This window comes from Xylocopa sonorina, chromosome 11, assembly GCF_050948175.1.
Source record: "Xylocopa sonorina isolate GNS202 chromosome 11, iyXylSono1_principal, whole genome shotgun sequence".
Taxonomy (NCBI): domain Eukaryota; kingdom Metazoa; phylum Arthropoda; class Insecta; order Hymenoptera; family Apidae; genus Xylocopa; species Xylocopa sonorina.
The window spans coordinates 2,125,003-2,147,791 of record NC_135203.1 but is presented as its reverse complement, the minus strand read 5'-3'; the positions used below and the strand labels follow the sequence as shown (position 1 = coordinate 2,147,791).

General features: G+C 31.0%; 4 protein-coding genes across 6 annotated transcripts; 2 read left to right on the top strand and 2 right to left on the bottom strand.

Moving 5' to 3' along the window:
- Nucleotides 1-2,358: 2,358 nt before the first annotated feature.
- On the top strand, nucleotides 2,359-2,726 carry LOC143429263 (uncharacterized). Its single transcript, XM_076904792.1, has one exon. The coding sequence runs from the start codon at nucleotides 2,359-2,361 to the stop codon at nucleotides 2,713-2,715; it is 357 nt and encodes a 118-aa protein (XP_076760907.1). The 3' UTR covers nucleotides 2,716-2,726.
- A 2,238-nt stretch (nucleotides 2,727-4,964) lies between these two features.
- Nucleotides 4,965-5,754, top strand: LOC143429262 (uncharacterized). The gene is made up of 2 exons (XM_076904791.1): nucleotides 4,965-5,108; nucleotides 5,161-5,754. The coding sequence occupies exons 1-2, from the start codon at nucleotides 4,965-4,967 to the stop codon at nucleotides 5,752-5,754; spliced, it is 738 nt and encodes a 245-aa protein (XP_076760906.1).
- A 2,648-nt stretch (nucleotides 5,755-8,402) lies between these two features.
- On the bottom strand, nucleotides 8,403-10,302 carry LOC143429020 (odorant receptor 4-like). The gene is made up of 5 exons (XM_076904375.1): nucleotides 9,929-10,302; nucleotides 9,144-9,767; nucleotides 8,872-8,976; nucleotides 8,606-8,758; nucleotides 8,403-8,496 (listed from the first exon to the last, which is right to left on the bottom strand). The coding sequence occupies exons 1-5, from the start codon at nucleotides 10,271-10,273 to the stop codon at nucleotides 8,437-8,439; spliced, it is 1,287 nt and encodes a 428-aa protein (XP_076760490.1). The 5' UTR covers nucleotides 10,274-10,302; the 3' UTR covers nucleotides 8,403-8,436.
- A 4,345-nt stretch (nucleotides 10,303-14,647) lies between these two features.
- Nucleotides 14,648-22,597, bottom strand: Ap-1sigma (AP-1 complex subunit sigma-2). Of its 3 annotated transcripts, XM_076904498.1 has the most exons (6): nucleotides 22,480-22,597; nucleotides 22,204-22,382; nucleotides 21,995-22,103; nucleotides 21,569-21,706; nucleotides 15,138-15,233; nucleotides 14,648-14,991 (listed from the first exon to the last, which is right to left on the bottom strand). In XM_076904498.1, the coding sequence occupies exons 1-5, from the start codon at nucleotides 22,480-22,482 to the stop codon at nucleotides 15,138-15,140; spliced, it is 525 nt and encodes a 174-aa protein (XP_076760613.1). In that variant the 5' UTR covers nucleotides 22,483-22,597; the 3' UTR covers nucleotides 14,648-14,991. The 3 variants fall into 3 exon arrangements, with proteins under 3 accessions (XP_076760613.1, XP_076760616.1, XP_076760614.1); XM_076904501.1 differs by lacking the exon at nucleotides 15,138-15,233 and having other exon boundaries at nucleotides 22,480-22,593; XM_076904499.1 differs by lacking the exons at nucleotides 14,648-14,991; nucleotides 15,138-15,233 and adding an exon at nucleotides 16,671-17,081 and having other exon boundaries at nucleotides 22,480-22,583.
- Nucleotides 22,598-22,789: the final 192 nt, after the last annotated feature.

The window sequence follows — 22,789 nt, the reverse complement described above, 5'->3', positions numbered from 1 at the left end:
GATAGATCAGTCCGCTGGTATTAAAAGGATTAACCAATCTTTTCTCTTATGAAAATGTTCGTTTCTGTTCCTTTTAAGAAGTAATTAATAAAAAATAGTAGTAAATCAATGATTGCGTATAGAACAGAAACTGTTACGTTTTCGGTGGGAAAGTTTATGAAAAAAGGGCAAGTATATAAATTGATCCCCATGGAACTATAAAATGCTTGCCACGGCCGTCTCTGATAAATGCTGAAACATGTGATATCGCTAGTAATTCCACTTGATATTGATGTAATGAGTTCTTTTTTCTTTAATTCTTTCTTTATACTTGTACAATATATAAACTTTAAGTTTAATTATCAGCCATTCTCCAGTTCATGAAGAAGATGCAAAAATCTTTGTATGGAACTATGTGCTTCACAGTTCGAGCGGTGTGATGCTTAGCTATTGTGCGCATGCGCATGTAGGAATTGACATTTTATTGGTCCTAACTCATGGTTTAATTGTTTTATTGTAATTTATTGCATATTTTCTGCTTTAGAGGTAAAAGAGAACCAGATGCTATAAGAAAGAGTGAGACAGATAATGCTGACCCTAATCTAACACCTCTGGCGCTATCTTTGTGAAAAGTGCTGAAACTGGTCGAACATAATTATCGACAGCGAAATAAACTGCTGAAGAACTACTAGCGCCATCTCTTGAAGGAGCGCTGTAACTGGTCGGGCATTAGTTTCAGTATTGTATGCAGAGATGGCGCTAGTAGTTTTTCAATAGTTTACTTGGCTGTCGGTCGAGTAGTTTACTTCGCTGTCGAAAAAATCGGCTTCGTTGTCGCGCTGTGAATTTTGAAAAAAAGAAGATTGTAGTGAGTGGTGTGATAAACAAATATATCATACCTGTTTTCCAAAGGCGAAGAAGATATTCTGTTTTATCAGCAAGCAGAGAAACAATATACAAAGCGTAGGAGCAACAACTAACCTCTCCACTGCAGACCATGTGGCCTGTAGTGTAGAAAAAGAAACCATGGAGGTGGTTTCCCCAGGGGAAATAGCATGGACCATGGTTACAAACCGAGAAAATGGCAATTCCAAGCAAGAAGGAAGCTTGGAAAGAAGAATGAGCACCGAATCTGAAAGCTCGGAATACGATAAAAAAACTGAAAAAAAGAGGCCAATGGAGGAAAAACAATCTAAGTAGATTGCAAAGACTGCAGACCTCCAATTGTATCCAATAAGCCATACCGGGTCAGCATATGTGGCAATTAAATGCCAAAACACAAAAAGTGCACAATCCAGAAATCAATTTTTGTTGGCCATGGCAAAAATTATAAGTGAAGCTAAATGTGGAGCAGAAGAATTGATACCCTGCAGCAAAAATCTTGCAGAAGTAAAATTCAAATCCGGAGAAAAAGCAAATGATTTCCTCCAGAAAGACATCCTGGGTAAGAACAATATACAGGCATTTATACTAAACTATTGAAAAGAAAGAAAAGATATCATCAAGGGATATGATACCGAATACCCTCTGAAGGATATTCTAAGATTCGGAGAATCTCCATGTCCGATTAAGTTTGCCAGAAGGTTAAATAGAAAGATCCTGAACCACAAGACTGGCAAGCTTAAATGGGTTCCAAGAAACTTGGTAGTTCTTAGTTTCAAAGGAACGATCCTACCAAATTCTATTAAAATTTATGGATTACACAACATCAGAGTTGAAGCATATGTTGAACCTATAAGGATATGCTTCAACTGCTACAGATTTGAACATATAGCCAAAAGCTGTAGAAGCCTAAAAATTTGTAGAGAATGTGGAAATAGAGAAGATACTGATAACGCAACAGGGTGCAACAAGCCTTTGCAGGGTAATTGTCTACACTGCAAAGATAGGTCATAAGACCATGGACCCTAAATGTCCGATTATTATTAGAGAAAAAGAAATTCAATCTATTATGGCTTTAAAAAATGTGAACTTGGAAAGCAAGAAGAATTTATCAACAAACACACAAGAAAACAGGCACAAGCCCGATACCAGGACATACTAGGGAAAACTATCTGGCTCTGAGAAATGTCAACTCTCAAAAAATACTAAATATGAAAAAGATAGGTGAGCAAGAAACCCCAACCATGAGCAAAGGCAAATGGGAGAATCCACTACCAAACACCTTGAGTAGAGTCAAACTAAGCAGAATACCAACTCAAACTAGAGTGAAACTACAAAAAGCCACACATGCAATATATGTTAACAAGGTAAACAGGGGAACACCCAAAAGGGCAAGCAAAACAAACAAAGAAGCTATTAACTCCCTTCAAGAAAAAAAATCCATTAGTAACAACCTCAACATCAGGCAATACAAGCCAAAATTAAAAAACAAATAATATGGATAACAAATTAAAAATTATCCTCTGGAACTGTAGAAGTATAAATAACAAAATATCAGAAGTCAAACTTCTGGCAAATACAACTGATATATTTATAATAACAGAAACCTGGCTCAAACCTGAACAACCACTACACATAAAAGGATTTCAAACAGTACGCAGTAATAGAATTTCTGCCAGAGGAGGGGGTATTGCCTTCCTGCTCAGAAACCATATAAGATACAACATACTAGACAATCATCTTCAAGACACAGAAACAAATACCATAATAGTAGAAATAACAAGTCTACCTCAGCTTCTTGTTATAGCAGGCTGCTATAGACCACCAGACCACATACTAAGATACCAAACGTAGGATGTATTTATTAAGAAGCTCTGCAAGCACACAAACGTTCTGATAGCAGGGGACTTCAACACTAAGCATATAGAATGGAACTGCAACATAACAGACTATTCAAGAGTCAACCTATATAGAATAATAGAACAGAATAACCTAATTATCCACAACACAGATACCAAAACAAAAGAAGGCACACATGCGCATTCAGATAACAACCTTGACCTTGCTTTGTCCACAATGAGCATATCACACCTCATAGACATCAAGCAACAAGTAGACCCTCTGGGCTCGAACCACCATCCATTAAACATAGCAATTCAAACTAAGAAAAATAAGCAAACAAGAGAATCCAATAAAATTTCCACTAAAAAAACAAACTGGGAGCTATACAGTACCCTGCTAGAACAAAAGTGGGAATACTTCCTCTCAGAAGAATTCTCAAAGCAATCTACTGGAGAGCAATACAACACACTGATAAAAATACTAAAAATAAAAACAACAGAGGAGAACAAGGCTCTGCACCATGGTGGGATGGCGAATGTACCAGGGCAACTCGTCTACGAAGGGCAAACCTACTTAAATGGAAACACTCACAACATTTTAAAGACTGGGAAATACTACAAAATAAGAAAAAGCAGGCATTTAGAAATTTTGTATCCACACTAAACTTACACACAAATATAAGCTACACATGGAAAAAAATCAGCATATTCAAGTCCAAATGGGTAAATAAACAAAGTGTACACATCAGTGCCAGTGAACAGGAAGCAGCGGTAAATGATTATATAAACAAACTATGCCCTCTCTTGGTGAGCAACAAATACAAAATTGAAGAAAACATCTCAACAGACAGTTTTCTGGACAATCCTTTTAGTCTCCTAGAGCTTAACTATGCCATAGATAAGATAAAACCCAAATCAGCCCCAGGATTAGATAAAATAGAATACACAATGCTAAAATATATGGATGTCAAGATTAGGCTAATTTTACTGGACATCCTAAATGAAATATATTCCATACACAGAATCCCAAATAGCTGGAAACAATCACAAGTGTTACTCATTCCAAAGAGTAATAGAAAGAACTACAGGCCGATCACATTAACTTCCTACCTATGTAAACTGTTGGAGGGGCTAATAAAACATAGACTCAATTGGTGGTGCGAACACAACGAAAAAATAAATAAATCCCAAGCAGGATTTAGAAACGGAAGATCATGCTCAGACAACATAGGGAAGATCATACTACAAACACAAAAAGCAATAGAAAACAACCAATACAATATAGTAGCATTCCTGGATATTAAAAGTGAATTTGACAACGTGAATACCTCCACCCTGATAAAGAAACTGATTAAAATAGGCGTTTCAACCAATATACTACATTTCATCTCAAACCGGATGCAGGATAGAACAGTCAAAATAATAGGACAATCCACCTCACAGAAAAGGGAATACAGAACAATACACAAAGGAGTCCCACAAGGAGGAGTTCTCAGTCCCCTCCTTTTCAACCTATATACAGCCAAGATAGAAGAAGGATTAAGAGATGCTTCTATCCTCACACAATATGCTGATGACATTACTGTATCTACTACAAAAAATAGCATTACTTCTGCCAAAGCATCATTGGAAACGTCAATAGCACACATAATGTATAATCTGTAGAAACTGAATCTGGAACTCCCACCTAAAAAAAACAGAAATTCTAGTGTTTAGTAAACATACAGCCCAACCACGATCCATACTATTCAACATTAGCAGAGAAAAAATCCCCAACAAAGAAATAGCAAAATTTTTAGGTATATATATATAATCGACTACGTTTTGAACACCACATACATCACCTCCAGACCGTCTCAAGCAAGGTCACAAACATTATCGGATTACTTCGAGGTATTTGGTGGGGGTGTGACCCAGTAACTTCATTACACCTGTACAAAACACTAATAAAATCAAGAATCGAATACTGCTGCTCATGGTACTTTCCAGTCACCAAGAAATTAACAAATGCAATAGAGCAAATCCAAAACAACGCAATAAAACTGGCACTAGGTTTGAGAAAATCAACACCAAATAATGTTGCTCTAGCAAAGCAAAAATACCTAAAATAAAGGACAGATTTGCATACTTAACAAGCAAATACACATTGAAAACCCTCAGCAATAGATCAAACCCAGTAGAAGGACAAACCAGAAAATACATGAGCAGACATCGAGACAATCCTATTGATATTCCAAGATGCAATACAAAAAAACCCTGATAATGGTCTGCTGGGACAAGCTAAGACCTTTGGTAGAAGAACTGAAGTGTCATCCCAAGCTACCAGTTTACGAACCAGAATACGTAATTCTACTTACAAGGATAATAGTGAACACGGAAATAGGAATAAAAATACAAAATTCAATGGCACCTCGAATTCAGCAATATCATCAGAACAGCACTCCAAACATACACCCAGATATATATGGATGGTTTAAAAAGCAAGCAGGCAATCTCTACTGAAGCAGCTTGCATCTGCCCTCAACTGAATACATACATAACTTCAAGCCTAAACAAGAAAGCTTCCATATACACAGCAGAAACAACAGCCATCATAATGGCCATCAATCTAGCAATCCAGAATCTGACACAACATTATATAATCTGGACAGACTCACTCAGTACAGTACAGGCTCTCAATAGCAATGACCACAAGACAAACTTCGACCATAGAATAATTAAAATCAAAACGCTTATCCACAAATACCACAGGCTCATAAATATAGGCTCTATACAAATATACTGGCTACCATCCCACTTAGGCATTGAGGGTAACGAAATGGCAGACAGTGCAGCGAGAAAGGCAGCAAAGCAGCATCCAGATCAACATGTCAAAATAAATCACTCAGATCTATATCCGCAACTTCGCAAATGTGGCAAGACTCAGGAAACACCTGGATTAAGGAATCAACAACCAAAGGAAAGGAATACTTTCAAAAATACTATGAGACTGGAAGAAGGTCTTGTACCATGGTATACATATGCCAAGACAACATATAACCTGGATATCTAGGTATCGGACTAATCATTATAACCTTGCAGAATCCTTTAGTAGAGTAAGGATTATAAAAAATAGTAAATGCTTCTACGACCACCCAAAAGAGGATCTAAACCATGTACTATGGCAATGTCCATTATACCAAAAAGAGCAAAAAGACATAATGGAAAAACTAGAAAGAAAAGGTTTCAAAGGAGTAAACAGGGTAAAGCCATTAATACTAACACAAAACATACCGGCACTTAACATCATCACAAACTTCTAAAAGAAAAACGACTTAAAAATATAAAACAAAACCACAGAACACAGACACATAGTCATGAAACTACATATCGACCAGAAATAGAAGACAATAACAAGATTAAACAATGTATAAGTAAGATAGATAAGATTAGGTAAGATAGTAGCTAAAATTAGGTAGATAGTTTAGGAAATTAAAAATACCAAAGGTACAAGAAAAAAAAACTAACTAAAAATAAGTAGAGTAGGTGCAATGGACAGTGATAAGTCTAAATATAGAAATAGGAAATAATGTAAGCTTAAAAGTGCATACAAGCAGAGAGTAAAAGAACCCTATAGGGACCAAAATGTATGGTTTTCTTTAATAAAAAAAATATTACTTCTCTGTCGATAATTGTGTGCGATCAGTTTCACCATTTTTTACAGAAATGGTGCCAGGGGTTTTAGAGTAGTCTGTATCATTTTTCTCACTCTTTCTTATAGAATCTTTCTCTCTTGCCTCTAAAGCAAAAAATATATAACAAATTACAAAAAAACTAGTGAGATACAAGAAAAAACAATAAAATTACTAAAATATACAATAAATTATAATAAAACTACTGAAGCATACAATAAATGACAATTGTGTTGTCGGGATTGTTTGTAAATTCTATACCTGGTTCTCACTCCCAATCTCTCTTCTCTTGTACCACGTTCAATTCCGCTTCTTTTTTAGTTTTCAGTTCCAATCTAGCCTCATCGATACCGTCGTACCATTATTAGGATAAATTTCTGATAAGCTCCCATACCCAGATTTCTTGACCTTGACATATGCTAGCAAGGACAGCCTCCTGAGTAACATTCAATAGGTTCAAGTGGCTGATTATTGTTTGCTCAGTAGTTATTAATCAAGAAAAATCGATATATGCATTGCAATATTACCGGAAATCTGAATATTTCTATGGATATAGTGTTTGTTTCGTAAAGACGAGAGAGGGGTAAAGCCATCCCAAAAATATCTCAACTTATTGTCGAGACTCATCTAACGTCATTGCCCTTTTAGGAATTTTATAATACAGTGAATTAGGTATAAGTTAGATATAAGCTAATACTGTTTTGAAGAAAGCCAATCGAAAAATGCCAGCCATGGAGTGCGATAGTACTTTTGAATGTCTTACTTTTTTCTTTAAAAGTGTTACGGAGTGTGATGGTGCTTCTTAATTCCTATGTTATGTGTAAAATAGATCTTTGAATTTATTAATACAAATTTGTTATGGCTGTAAAAAAGAGAACAAGAGGAAGAAACGAGCGAGGAAAAGGGAAGAAATGAATATATTTTCACGTAAATGTGTTATACTTAACTTCGAAGCGGGTGTTATACAGAGTGATCTGTAACTGGTGTAAAGTAGAAGAATAATAATTTTTCATTTGAGGCTTTCTTTTCGAGAAAATCGACTTTGCATTTTCGCTGGATATGGGTGCACTTGATCACGTCTCGTCGTAATGGGTCTCACTGTAAATCGCTAAAATATATAAATAAATAAAAACTAATATCGATATAACACAGACACATTAATGATGTAAGTTTGGTTTTACAATAGAAAAAAACAGTACCTTCAAAATATTTGTAAATTGCTGTCTCGATGGGACACGTAAATTACGAACAGGAAATGAAACAGAATGTTTCAAACAAAGTTTATTCTTACAGAAATTGCTGAAAATGTTGCCCATTTTGTTAAAAACATAATTCTACTCTTCTAATCAAATTTCTATGTGCGCTTTCTAAGATACTCAGTTGTTTTAATGTATAAAGGCTGCAATAAGCTTTTCTTTCAATTGTTCGCAATTTGTGATTTCTTCGTAATACAAAAATGATTTAATATATAGTCCATAAGTAAAAGTCAAGCGGAGTTAAGCTATTGTTCCAGCACGACCAATCCAATCTTGGTAATGTGGATTAAAAAATCTCTCACAGCTAGAAAAACATTTCCGTGATATTGGAAGTGTTTATCAACGTAACTTCAATCAAAACAATGATCTACAGTGAGATCCACTATATCGAGACATAGTCAAGTGCACCCGTATCCAGCTAAAATTCAAAGTTAATTTTCTCGAAAACAAAGCCTCAAATGAAAAATTGTTATTCTATATTTTAGAAACGTGAAACTTATTTTTTCACGTAGAATCACTTCCCTTTCGGTTGTACCAGCAGTTACGTATCACACTGTATAATATACAAGTTATCGCTTTGATTTACAGAAAATATAAGGATAGGAATATCGGATCCTGTGTATTATTTTGCGATTTAGATAGATGTACACAATTCGTAAGTATCGTTTCGCCGCGTGAAAATCATTAAATATCGTTATTTTGTAAGAAAATTATTAGACTTTTTCTCTTCAATTTTTTGCTTGGTATTACTAATATTATCGTTACCATCATCATAATTACTAACACTATCATTATTACTACTAATATCTATTTACCGCTACTAAGAGTTTCTAATAAAAAGTAATAAGATATAGTAGTATTCAAAATCTGAAAATAAATACATGTGTGTATTGGAGCACATTGAAATTTGTCAAGTTTCGATGAACTATGTAATCACAGAATAGTAATTAATTGGTACCTGACAAGAACAATTTACCTTAACAAAAAGGTCTAATGAAACTTGCATTATGTCACACGCCTTTAGAATAATCGGTCTTTGTACCAAATTTAAAGAAAATTGTTTCGCAAAACTAGTATTCTTCTCCTCGTACCAACCACTAAAGTAGACATTGCGGCGAAGAAGCTCGCTCTGCAAATAGAAGTGCTATTAAAAAGGCAAATACGAACATTGACCGTGCGTTGGGTAACGATCATGTTCATGAAATGAAAGTAAAATAATTGAAGAGAATATACGAGTCAGACCTCGCTGAGAACTACATCGCCGGGCCAAGTGTACAAGAATGTCTGTATTAATTTCATGACAAAATAACATAACGACACAGCCTTTTCGATACCCATTCCACTACCCTGTTAAACAGAAGATTCATATAGAGTGGATGACATTTACTACTGAAGTATATACACATATGTACATGTACATATGTAGAAGCAAGGCTGAATAAAAATTGGCGGAACTGAAATTTACTAAAGTATTATCAATTGGTATTGACCGTCGTTTTGATTGTGGCTCTCACCTGTACTGTTTGGAATATTAAAGTACACATGCCTATTGCGCTTGTTACCATCACCAATAGAATTGGAGCTCCATAAGCCTCTTGAACGATGTCTCGACATTGAAACAATAACACATGTCTGTCGACGCACTTTTTGAAGACTCGTCGGCGAAATTCCTCGTTCTTCTTATTCTCTCCGTCACTTGAAAGTTTCGTTTCGAAATCGAAAGCTAATATGCGTAACATTGCTGACATGCGAAACATACAATAGCCAAAAAACGCATCTGCACCAGTGGATACAGAAATTAAAAACCAACTAACATTTGTGTAGAAGAGATAATGTAATTGCCATATTAATGTTGAATCGATTCTCCAAGGATAGGCTGCAGGATAGGGTAACGGATACTGGACTTTTCCTGTACTATTTTCGTGGCGAAATATTATTCCAATCATTGGTTTTGCCATATAAAGCGTGGCAATAATGGTTGTAAATATGGCCTGAGCGTAAATCAATCGATAAAACGCCCGAAGACTAGAAAAAGCCACCGATCTTACGCGTGTATTGCTCACCGCTTCTTCCAATAGGGAATCGAGTATATTGTTTGCTCGTTGGAGTTTCTTTTGATAGATGGAAAAACAGCAAACCTAAACAAGTATCTTGGTAATAATATATTGTCACAAAATACTAACGGTTAAATGCTAATCCGTAATAACTAATATCGATATGACATAGGCACATTAATGATGCGAGTTTGGTTCTACAACAGAAAAAAACAGTATCATCAAAATATTGGTAAACTCCGTACCTTCACGACCACATTTAGTACAGTAGAAAATAAAGCAAGTGAAGCGATAAGCAAACTGATATTCCCAACGTTCTGTAGGCAAAAGTTTCCTATGGCACAGAGGAAAGCGAAACAAGAAAGTACCGACCACAATGATATGTACCTATAAATGACACTTCGATTTCTCCTAATCGGGCTTATTCCACTGACCAGAAGGAAACGTTTTACGAAATTAGAGTACTTTCGATATATTCGTAATTCCTTCGACATTGTTGAAAATGCAAGAACGATTTGCAGTTTCCAAGACAAATCGCATCTGAATAATGATCGGCGAATGCTGTTCTTCTCTGCTGTACAATTGTACATTGATCGATCGCTTGATAACAGTGGAAGCATGGATCCCTTGATGATAGTGGACGCACGGATCGATGGCTTGGTAACAGTAGATAGATTAATCCTATAAGCAGGTAAATTACTTGGAACCTTAAAGTATTTATGACGTGTGGAGTACGCGTATAGTTTTCAACATTTTCGCATCTAGTTAGACATAACATTGAAGGACTGATAACTGCGGATATATGTAAAATTTGCAATGCAAGTTTAGCAGTCTTCTATCTGTCTGAAAACAAAGTACTCTGAATACTGTAAGTATTCTGAAAATAAGTAAATTCAAATTTCATAATAAATTAAAATTTATATCGCATAGTTGCTAATAGAAAAAGTTATGGTTACAGACAAAAAATATAAAATATATGTTTAAATAGTTAAATCTTTTACATTTGTTAACATCCTCCTATAAATATACAAAATTTTAATAATTCCTTAACATTAAATTTTGGGTTCACAACAAGCAACGTAAGAGACCTGTAACACAACAAATTTTTATCTTAGAAAGCCTTTTTATGTCACTTCTTTTTCTACTGTTTTTTGTATTTGTGTATGTATGTATGTATTTTTCAACCATGTCCATTACTGTCACATACTCAAGAATGCTTGATTATATTTCAATTATAAAAATCATTTTCTTTATTTAATTTATTAATTGACCATTATCATTGATGTGCTGGATCCTGTGTTTATTTGTTTTTCACTTATTTATTATTTTAGTTTACACTTTTATACTTTGTGAACAAATTATATAACACCTGCAGAGTTAATTTTAAATCCAAATTTACAGTATCTGTGAAAAACATCAAATAAAATGTAATATAATCAATTAATTCAATTTTTTTATAATAGTTGAAGTTACAAACAATACCAACCCTCAGAACATGTCTTAGTCTTTGGTAGACTGATATCTTGCATAATGTTGAATGCAAATGAAACATTGTGCACTTTTTTATCATGCACCTTAGACGTCACCTCAGGGACATTCAATTTTTCTCCTGTCAACTTTTCTATAATTAGTAGAAAAAAATGTTCATTATTCCAAGTACTGCAACAAATTAGTATCAGCTGCGAATTTATTCTATGGTAGTAACTACATATATCAGCTCCTTGAGTTTTGGATCTTCCAATGATTTAGGTTCTATCATTGAACGTTTCTCATTTTCATTTAATTCGTACTCCTTTGATGGCATTTCTGGATTAGCTGCATATCCAGGTGAATCAACTACATAGTTCCCCTCTCCCTGTACTTCTTACACCATACCAAACGAAATACAAAAGAAATATCAAAGATCATTATTATCAATTAATTTTAGAACATTAAATGAAAGCTTGAAACAGCAAACATAATTCAAACCATACAAGGTAATACATTTTAGATTTTCAAAAAAGAACGAGCTAAGTTAGTCTGGTGTATATTAAATGCAATCCAGCTACTTAATGTGCTTTTTTCAGCTCAATGTGCCAACTTTGCCCAAAAAACTGCTCTCCTTTTTATCCTTTTGTGCAGATATAGGTGGTCGCAATGATTCTGAACAAGGAGAAGTCATTATATATTTAGTAGTACTGTACTTTTTCTTTTGTGAAAATGTTCGTTTCTGTTTTTTTTTAAGCAATAGTTACTGAAAAATAGCAGCCAATCAATGATTGCGTACAGGACAGAGGAGAGAAGCGCCGGGTTGAAACTGTTACATTTTTAATGGCAAATTTTATGAAAAAAGGGCAAGTGAATTAGTGTTCATAGAACCGCAAATGCTGAGTCTATTCCTCTTTAATTCTTTCTTTATAGTTGTACAATATATAATCCTTAAGCTTAATTAACAGCCATTCCCCAGTTTATGAATAAGATGCAAAAATCTTTGTATGGAACTATACGCTTCACAGTTCCAGCGGCGTGGTAGTTGGTTGTTGCGCGCATACGCACGGAGAATGTTGCACATAGGAAGTTGAGCGCAACGCTGCGAGGGCGAGAGAATACTATCGCTCTCGCAGTGCCGATTCTGGCGTGCTAGTCAAAGGTGGTTTTTCTTTCATTCCGCGTGCATTGTGCTTCACAATTTAAACTTCTCAAAGAAATGTCTAAAATAAATTACTAATGAAAGGAAAGATTGCACGAGTCATATCTCATCACCTTTGTTTAATTAAAAGCTCATGAAAATTGCAATTATTTTGTACAATCGAACATTCGGGATATATCCCTGTAACATAAATGTATTCGTAACTAATGTACCTGTTTAATTATCACCATAGTCACTCATAACTTAATAACTAATTAGTAGATCGATTGCTTTATTTATGTCATGGTGGCGTTATCTTTCGTAAAAGTGCTCAAAATGGATGCACATCATTATCGACAGCGAAGTAAACTGCTGATATGCTTGCTGTGCCATCTCTTGAAACACGACTGAAATTGAAGTACGAACAGTTTGAGTACTTTCTATAAAGATGGCATCACTGGTTTCTCAGCAAGTTTTTTTAATGTAAAATTCGATAGACGTGAATAATTATCAAACATTTATTGTAATAACTGTTAGTCATTTAACACAAATTTGTTATCATCATACGGCTAATAATGTAGAGGCAATATTTTTCTAATTTGTATAAAAAAGATGGTGCTTGAGTGGTTGTTATGTTGTTGATGTTATCATAACTCATTGCAAGTAATTATCATATAGCTGTGCTAGTAGAGAAGAGATGCGATCGGTAATATTATGATCGGTCGGTTAATGGTAATTCGGAATTATACACAATGTACGCCTCATCTTAACTTTATTTATACACTAAATTGAAACATGTTACATAAGTAAAAGTAATGATACATGTATGACTTGGTAAAAAGTTTCATCAAACTTTTAACAAAAATCTGTGCTTTTGTTACAAAGAAATCGAATATTTATATAATCTGTAACGTGAATAATTAAAATAAAATGCTATAAACAGCATACATATTTAAGCTAAATAGAGACACTGAGTAATTCTTATATTAGTAATAAGGTTGAACAATTAATTATGAATTATAACAAGAAAATTTTCTATCTTCTCTAATAACAACTTTTCAAAAGTTGACAACAAATAGGACATTTTGTCATCTCGTCAGACTTCAATGGTATAAAAATGTACTGTTTTTCATTAATTTTAGATATTTACTTCAACTGATGTTTCGTAAGATTTATAAATTTTCTGTATGTATTGTATCTACTTTGCAAAAAAATAATTCATCGAATAGAAAGTGTATTTCGTCTGATCACAATTAATATTTTTATATAAATAATCGTTGAGACATTTAAAATAGCAAAGTTGATGAAATGAATTTTAATTATTATTCTTGTGAAAATATTTAATATACTTTGATTTCATTGACTGCTATTTATTTGTAATACGTAACAATATCACTAATAACTGAAGATCAGTAAACCATTATGATACTATTAATATTTATGTGTACTTTAATTAAATGAATTAATAGAAATGAAATTTTGATAAGCACCTTGCGAACTATATAGTGATACATTTATAATGATAATATTATAGAATATTTATTAATCGTTTAACCATTTATGCATCAACAGCGCTTATAAACTGAATGTATAAAAAAATATATAAAATATATTTATTAAAAATATATACGTCGCTAAGAGAAAGTACAAGTAATTTTTAATTTTTAACATATGTTATCTCAATGTCACTCTCAATTATATATGCATGTTATATCAATTATTTATGCTTCACTTAAAATCTTGTGTATTTATCATATTCTATTCAATTGATACGTATTTGTTACGATATATTATCAAAGTTTAAAGATTATTTTCATATGTTTAAAATTCATTACTTGTTTCTTATATATTCCTTATATACTATAAATGCAGTTTTTATCTATCTTTCCATCACACTACAAATTAAATTTCCAGAACAGTCATTAGTTAATGAAAAGAAGACCAAACAGATTATCTAATATCGTGTAGAACCTTATCTTCTTATTAAGTTTTTCAGATAATATTAAAATAATTTTTTTTAGCAATATTTTAAAAGACAATTTGACTCTCATCAAGAAAAGGACATTAAGCATATTATATGTACTTTTTTCTAAATGAAAGTAATTCATTTCCAAATAATATTGCATCATATTTAAATATGATAAAATACTGATCATAAATGCTAACAAAGAAGAAGTAAGTCATGCGATAAGGATAAATGCAGTATTATATTAGAAAACGCACGAAACACAAATGGTTAAACAATATGTCATCTTGGAAAACATATGTGTATATATATAAGCAGTACTATATTATATATATATATGTATAATACAGTACTGCCAAGAGGATCAATCAATCCTATATCAATTATTCTAACGCGTATAGAATAACTACATTTCATTGACTTTTCAAACAGTAATTATAATCATGTGTTTATCCATGTATTATCATTTGTAACTCTCTCTCTTCTCCTTTCATATAATTATATTTTAATTTATAACAAAAAACATGATTTCATTTGAAAAGCCTAACTTCAATTCATTTTCTACAGTACCATACTCTTAATGCAATTACTTTTAATAAAGTTCATCGGTAAATAGGATTCTGGAATATTGAAGCACTGTTGTAAAAGTACACTGCTTACTTTAAGTTGGATATGTTGTTTAGAAAGTATTATCCTAGACCATGATCCTCGAAGAAACCTTGTGGAGTTTCCTCCTGAAACATACAAGCAGCATTGTTAGATTCTAAAATTTATGTAAAGTTGAATTTTACGATATGAAGAGGGATCAATTTCTTTGATGCTGCACTTTATATAATAATGCAAGATATATAATAAGGAAAATATATAAACAAACACGTACCTAGTTTGCAATTAAGTTATCTCCTTGATGCAGCTTCAAATGGTGAACTGAACCCTTTTCATATAACTGAGTATATACTTGTATGGATACACAAAGCTGCACAAAGCACATGTTCATTTATCGCTTCATTTAAAATGCTTAAGCATTGTTCAAAGAAATATCTGTATTGCATGCTGCATACAGAGTATCGCTGCATTTATGATTAAATAGTGTACATTTCGTAAACTTAATGAAGTTTAATGAGATACCTTCCTAACGAATAATGAATAAATAAGAATACTAGTAGTATATTTATTTCATGTAGAAATAATTGAAGGGAATATCTTATTGAAACCTGAAAAAGTAATATACAATAATGGTACAAATGAGTTAATTACATGGAAAAGGTAGTGTATAATTTTGTATACAATTATGTATACTTTTTCTGTATACATTTATTACAAGCATTATTATTGTGTTAGGATTAGGACATTAAAAATTGACACTGTTTATGTATATACACATGTACACATACAAAAGTGACACCTCCAAATGTTCATCTCTAATTAAATACTAAAAATAAATATTTTCAAGTAGACAAAAATAACGAATACTATACAATATCTAAGTAGAAAATTTCTTATGTAATTAAAAAAAGGTTGTAAACGTTATTTAAACATTTGTCTATGTTTGCACACAAAGAAATAGATCAGTTACTAACTATACTAATTTTATTGCCATACTACTGTACTAGCTATATTATTCGTTTAAGCTATCTGACCATGTATATATATATATATGTATGTGTTTCTGAGAGAGAGTATAGTATTGTATAATATACATAAATATACATGTTACTGTCAAAGTATAAATTTCAGACAACATACCAAGTTATTTGGAAATCTCATTTCATACTTTGCTTAGGCAGTGCTTTATACTTTGCCAGTAATACATATATTGAATGTTTCATAATATGTTAGATACAGGAGTTGATTTAGCACTGGAAAATGATGAAAAATATTACTATAAATACAATATTATACCGAAATATACACTCGACTCGGTACATAAATAACCGGAAACGTAATTTAGAGCAGACCATCTGACTTTTTTAGAAAACAAACTTTGATTTATCTGTCCCAAAATACGTTCTTGATTCGGCTCGAGGCATGTGCAAATTTCAATATAACGTAGTATATGTTGTTCCAACTTGTTTGCGAGATATAGTGAGTTTTCTGATCTATCATTCACTACTTATTTTCTTTCACAAAGTGATTATCTTTAATTTTAAATCATTATTCTTGATATTTTACGTACTTAGTGTTACTCAAATTTATTGAAAACCTTGCTCAATTTTGCAATGCAATACAACATTATTTTCAATAGATGCTGTATTTACAATACATTTGATGTGTTCTTGAGTTTGCAGAAGAATAAAATAATTATACAAAAACCATTGAAATATTATTTCAAAACAATTAATTGGAAAGGGCAGTACCAGCTTCTCTTACTGGAGAATCTATTACAATATAAAATCTGCACAAAGCATACACACACACATGTTGTACACAACTATATCTTGTAAACAAGTTCCATATGAACAGTTTCGATTGTTCTTAAGTGCTGAATCGATCCCTAAAGCGGATTTTACATGTCATGGGGAACCCTGTATGTATGCGTATAATTTATATACGTTACTATTAAATCTATTTATGTTATAGCATTCGCCTATATAAAAATATACTAATGTCCGTATAGTAAATTTGTAAGAGTTGTCAATGGTACGTAAAAAATTGATGCTCAATAACTATGGAAAAAGTAGAGATGTATGATGGCATCATGCAGCGGGTGAGCCTGCTCCAGATCTTGATTCATGAGGGCTGTTGGATTGGCCATGGAGGGCATGCAAGAACGCAGCACCTACAAAAGCCCTATCTCCCGCAAGGCACCTTCCACAGCTTCATCCTTCCACAAACAAACAAATATTCTAACTAATCTTTAGTGTATTTCTAGGCATGTCCTTAGTAATGGAACAACATTTTGACGAGCTAAATCTTACTATTAAATTTATCATATAAAATATAAACGAATATAAAAAAATATATATATATTGTAATTATTCTGAAAACAAAAATTGAATTAAAATTTTGTTTACGCAGAATAGTTTATTATCCCATTTGAATTAATCATGTGCTCTCATGGACAAAGCAACATTACCATGTTCATATATGAGAAATCAGAGAAATATTGCTATACTATTGTGTGATTATTTGAATATTAAACATTATTGTAACATGGTAATTGCAAGTGGATTTCCGAACGCAACCCAAACAATTCTAAGCATCCGTGAATGGGTTAAAATAATTAATTCAAATAAAATCAATAAAAGCGATAACAAGAAGCATGTTGGGGGATTAAACTAAACATGCATTTTGATATTATTCACTACAACTTAACTAGTATTTACTATTTTTCACTTAACTTTTTATTACATTCACTTAAATTCTAATTTCTTAAAATCCTTTATGTAACATTATGTTTTGTGACATTGTTAATTTAGAAATTTCGATTATAGGTACAGCTATAATGTTACACAATTGGCACTTAGGAAATTCTCACATCTGGGTAAACCAAACTCACTTAAATTAAAACTTTAGTCATGCTAACATAAAACCTTTTCTCTTAATGAACATGTCACAAAATATAATATTTACTTTGTGTAACAAGTATCGTTGTATTTCAAATTAAGAACTATGTCGCTATGTAAACGTAATCTAAATGCATCCTTCGGGTAATTCGGAAGCGAAGCTAAAACATACTGCAAAATATCGTCAAATATCATTGACATGGTAAATTATTTATTCGTTCAAACATACGTTTGAGATTGAAATGGAACATAATTTAAAAGTTACCTCATAGTAATTGTCAAATCAATGTACCCATTGATTCTTCAATTATTCTTATATTTCTTAATGTCTTATTAAAATGAAATAAAAATAATTGCTAGAAATATATAGGGACATTGTTTTCGTATAATTAAATTAGTCAAAAAAAATAATAAACATGTAAAAACATACTTCCGCATTACAGGAACATATTACATATACTATTTTGAGTATCATATGGATCACAATCAATAACATTACATAAAATCATACCATCGGTACAATTGGCCACGATTAATATTTATTGTAATTTAAAAATATATATACATACATTTCAATAACTACTTAAAAACAACAGCATTTCCATAGTATTATACCCCTGAAGGTAAAACGACTAACCTCATCAATGATGAACAATTAAAAATTGCATTATTATTTTTAATAAAACAAAAAGAAAGAAATTCAATATATTAGTTATATAATGTGTATTTTATTATGTCGTTTTGTAAATGCATAGTACTAAAAAATGACAATAATAAAATATTTCTTATATGCAAAAAATATGGTGGACGTTTGAAATAGATCAAAACGTAGAAATATATTTTAATTGCACTAATATTATTTGAATACAGTCTTTCTTAATCTGCAAATGTAATCAACTGTTTCTTTTTATCTAACTAAAGAGACATTATATTTTCTTTCGAGTGTTCGACAATTGTTGAAACGGAAGTCAAGAATAAGGAGATTTTAAAATATCAAAATTCCACATTGTCCTGGTCAAAAAAGAGACATTTATATCACTTTTAGAAGTGTACTTAATGGATTTTTTAAGTCATTTCTTTTAAAAAGGAATTCTTAGAAACGTAATTCTTTATTCTTAATTTCTATCTTACTTTAGATTACCAAATTATCTCCCAAAATTTTCTATAAAGAGTTGCCAAATATTATATAAAATTATAATATGAAAGTACATGTTTCTACATTACTACGTTAATTCTGGTAATTTTTGTTTTATATATTATACAATTTTTAAATTATACTAAATTGAGAGAATTTTTCTATCCTTTTATAATATTGCATCAATGAAATAACAAATAACATAATATTACACTTATAAAATACAATGAGTGAATGTACTTTTTTCCTCAATAAATTAACTTTATATATTACTAAGAAATAAAAGATATACTGAACTTTTCCCCTTAAATATGACCAGAAAGCGCTAAGTAGTAATGTGTAATATAAATATGACATTATTTTAACATATACTTTGTTACTATAATATTATGCATTAATTTTATCATAAATAATCACAAGGTACTTGTGTGTATGCTCGTGTATATGTGTGTGTATGACAGTCTTGTGATGTTTAGCTGAAAGATACAAATATATTCTCATAAAAATTGTTAATTGCTACTTTCTGATGTGATCAATTGACTTATTTCAATTTAAAAAATACTATTATAAAGGCACTTTCATATAGAAATAATATTACTTTTTCTTTAAAATATTGTGGCCTCAGATAGAATATTAAATGCACTGTTCTATTGTAACATGCAATAATAAAATAATATAGCAATAGTTTTTTTACAAGTTTGATTTTATCACTATAGATATGCTGTTGCGTACAATATAAATAAAAGTTCACAACACATGTAAGCCCACTTACATTAATGAAAGAATAAGCGTATAAGCATACTATGCACACAGCATTAGCTACAAGAAAAATAAAAGATTACAATATTTTGAGAACATAAATTATATCTATAATCAGCTATGTACTTATTATTATCACAAAAAAAAAAAGAAAAAAATGAATTGATACTTTTTTATACTTTCTAACTGTACATACATAACTATAACAATTATATGTCACATTATATTAAAAAAAAAAAAAAAAAAAAAGTGGATCACATTTGAGTTTTATAATAATGAAAAGTACTACCAATGATTGCATATATGTACATATTAATTATAATAGAATTTATAATGTTTTAAAATCAAACATATAATAATAATTATGTATTACGTACATTGTATATCGATACAAATTTTAAATACTTTTCAACAAACTACATAAAAGAACAATGCTATTATTAGAATATATAATATTTTGTATATATAGCACATGAAATTCTTACGAAAAAAATATATATAAATATCATGAAAAAAAATTAAACATCAGAAACAGAACATATTAACGTTTAAAATTAAAAGTTACATTCCATCATGCAATTTAGATATTACATTGTTAATAGACATTAAAATATCATTACAACCCATTTTCATCAGGTATTAAAACAATGCGGTGATCATTTTTACATTACAAAAAATATTGTTTGTATCATGTCACTTTATAAAATTATACTTGTATTAATACACGTGTTACAACCCAAATTTGTAATCTGTCAAAACCCAATCTAACTATTTAATACTATTTTTATTCAAGACTTTTCCTTAAAATAATACGTATTAAATCTATTTTCATTCTAATTTCGTTTAGTACAAACGAAAAGTTATATTCTGTTTTCAAATAGTCAAGCATATATTTTTATAGACTACATTATGAATATATATTTATAAAATATTATTTAACTTCGTATAAATTTATATATTAAGTACCCACGTATAATTTTAAAAATCCTGAAAACTTTGTATATAAATTATAGTTGATATATGTGTAATAATATATTATTACCTATTAACTTTTCATTAACTATGTATCACCACATCGTTTGAACCCAAAACAAACAGGCTACAAAACATGCCACACGTACACATCATCCAACAAGTTTTAATATTTTTCACGTATACCTCTTGATTGGTATAGAATTTGATTATTTTTTTATAAGGAAATTTTGTTACAACACCAACTATTGATAATATATATAAAAGGAGAATCGTTTTAACAAACTATAAAAAAATATCATTGTACTTGTTAAAATGCGACTTTCTTGATGAAATACAGTAAAACTTCACTTATATGAATCTGTTGAAAGATAAAGATAATTTAGACAACAGAAATTCAATATGGTAAACCATTTATAAATCTCAGCAATATATTTACTACTAGAACCCTGTATGCACGTATATACAGTACTTATTTCTTTCCATAAAAACAAAATCTAATTGCGATAAATTTTGTCCAAACTATACAAGTACAAACAGTACATTAATTCTATTTAATTTCCAAGTCGGTATATGTGTATGTAAAATTATCAACAAGTTTTTATTTAAATTGATAAAAAAACCAAAGATAAATTTTAAGCTTTAAAATACAGAATACAATATGTACAAATATTTATTTTGGTGTTCATATATTGAACAGGTACGAATTCATATAAGTGGTACATTCCATGGCACAGATTCAGACAATAGGAACTCAACTCGGTGATATATTCTTAGTAAATCAGTCATTATGACAAAATTAATTGGGATAAATGAAGTTCTACTATATCGCTTATGTTAAAACGATTCATTGATTTTACTAGGAAGTAATGGAGAAAAGTTATAGTATCATTAAAAAAAGACAAGTCACAACTCAATGGGTACATCCCCATAACTAACCTCCTGTAGTAAATCCTGAGCTGCAATGGCTTTTAGAACATTTTTCTTGCTGGTCTCTTGAATTTCACCACCAACTAATAATTCGTCTAGGATGAAATATGCTTTTTCAAAATTGAAAATTATGTCTAGTTCACAAACCTATAATGATACATTTAAATTAGCAAATTTATATAAATCAAATTACTCATATAATCTCTTTATGTACATAATTTTATATTAATTTTTATAGTTATAATTTCACTCCTATGATTGAAATTACTGGGTAATACCAAGACTACAGCTGCAAAGAATTAAGATATTTTCCTCATATTTTTAACAATAATTACCAATTTAACAGAAATATGTATACAGAAGATAAAATATTACATTTAAATATACTCTGATTAGATTATTCTACGATAAGCAATCAATCAAGTTTATACTTACACTTCCAAAGTATTTATCCAATAATTCAACATAACGATGTATGATTTCCAATGTCAATAATTCGTTGTCATTCTGTTCAATTGCGCAACAGAAGTATAAGCTGGCATATCTAAGAATTATAATTAATTGTGAGCTGTGTTATTGAAAAACTACATATAAATAAAAATATAGGTGTAATAATAATATAGAACAATAATTACGTGATATACCTTTTATAGACAACTTTCACATCCTTCCATTCTAAAAAACTTGACATTTTAGGCTTTCGTGCTAATATTGTAGTTATCAGTTCACGTGTAATTTTCTTCTTCAATTTATCAGGATGTGCCACGTACCATTTTTGTAAACGTAATTTTCCTTGGCGACTGAATAATAACATAAACTGCATCTAAAAAGTTTCACCATTTTTATAAATATAACACAAGTACCACTTGAAATCACGTAAACGGAATTTTGCTCAATCCTTCTCGCGTTTGATGTATTACCATTTTTTTTAAATTTCGTTCAATAAGATAGTTATGCAAGAGTATTGACACTTTTCAATAGTTAATTATACAAACAATCTGTTACAATTTTTAAACAAGTAATTTATAGATACAACATGTCTTCGAAGAGTAACTGAAAATAACGATGCCTATTAGAGATAGCCATCTATTCCTCTACGGTGGTGTCATCTCTCCAAAGAGTCCTTAAACTTATCGCACATCGTTATCGACAGCGAAGTAAATCTATGAGTGACCTATGGTACTATTTCTCCGAAGAGCCAATAAACTGGTCGTACATCATTAACGACAG

Coding starts and splice junctions, on each gene's coding strand:
- LOC143429262 (XM_076904791.1), top strand. CDS start 4,965: ATGGTCTGCTGGGACAAGCTAAGACCTTTGGTAGAAGAACTGAAGTGT. Junction 5,109..5,160: donor TAAAAATACAAAATTCAATG/GCACCTCGAATT, acceptor ACATACACCCAG/ATATATATGGATGGTTTAAA.
- LOC143429263 (XM_076904792.1), top strand. CDS start 2,359: ATGGATAACAAATTAAAAATTATCCTCTGGAACTGTAGAAGTATAAAT.
- LOC143429020 (XM_076904375.1), bottom strand. CDS start 10,273: ATGTACAATTGTACAGCAGAGAAGAACAGCATTCGCCGATCATTATTC. Junction 8,977..9,143: donor TAATATTCCAAACAGTACAG/GTGAGAGCCACA, acceptor TCTGTTTAACAG/GGTAGTGGAATGGGTATCGA. Junction 8,759..8,871: donor GCGATGTAGTTCTCAGCGAG/GTCTGACTCGTA, acceptor TTCTATTTGCAG/AGCGAGCTTCTTCGCCGCAA.
- Ap-1sigma (XM_076904498.1), bottom strand. Junction 22,104..22,203: donor GTGAAAGTTGTCTATAAAAG/GTATATCACGTA, acceptor TATAATTCTTAG/ATATGCCAGCTTATACTTCT. Junction 21,707..21,994: donor TGGATAAATACTTTGGAAGT/GTAAGTATAAAC, acceptor GTATCATTATAG/GTTTGTGAACTAGACATAAT.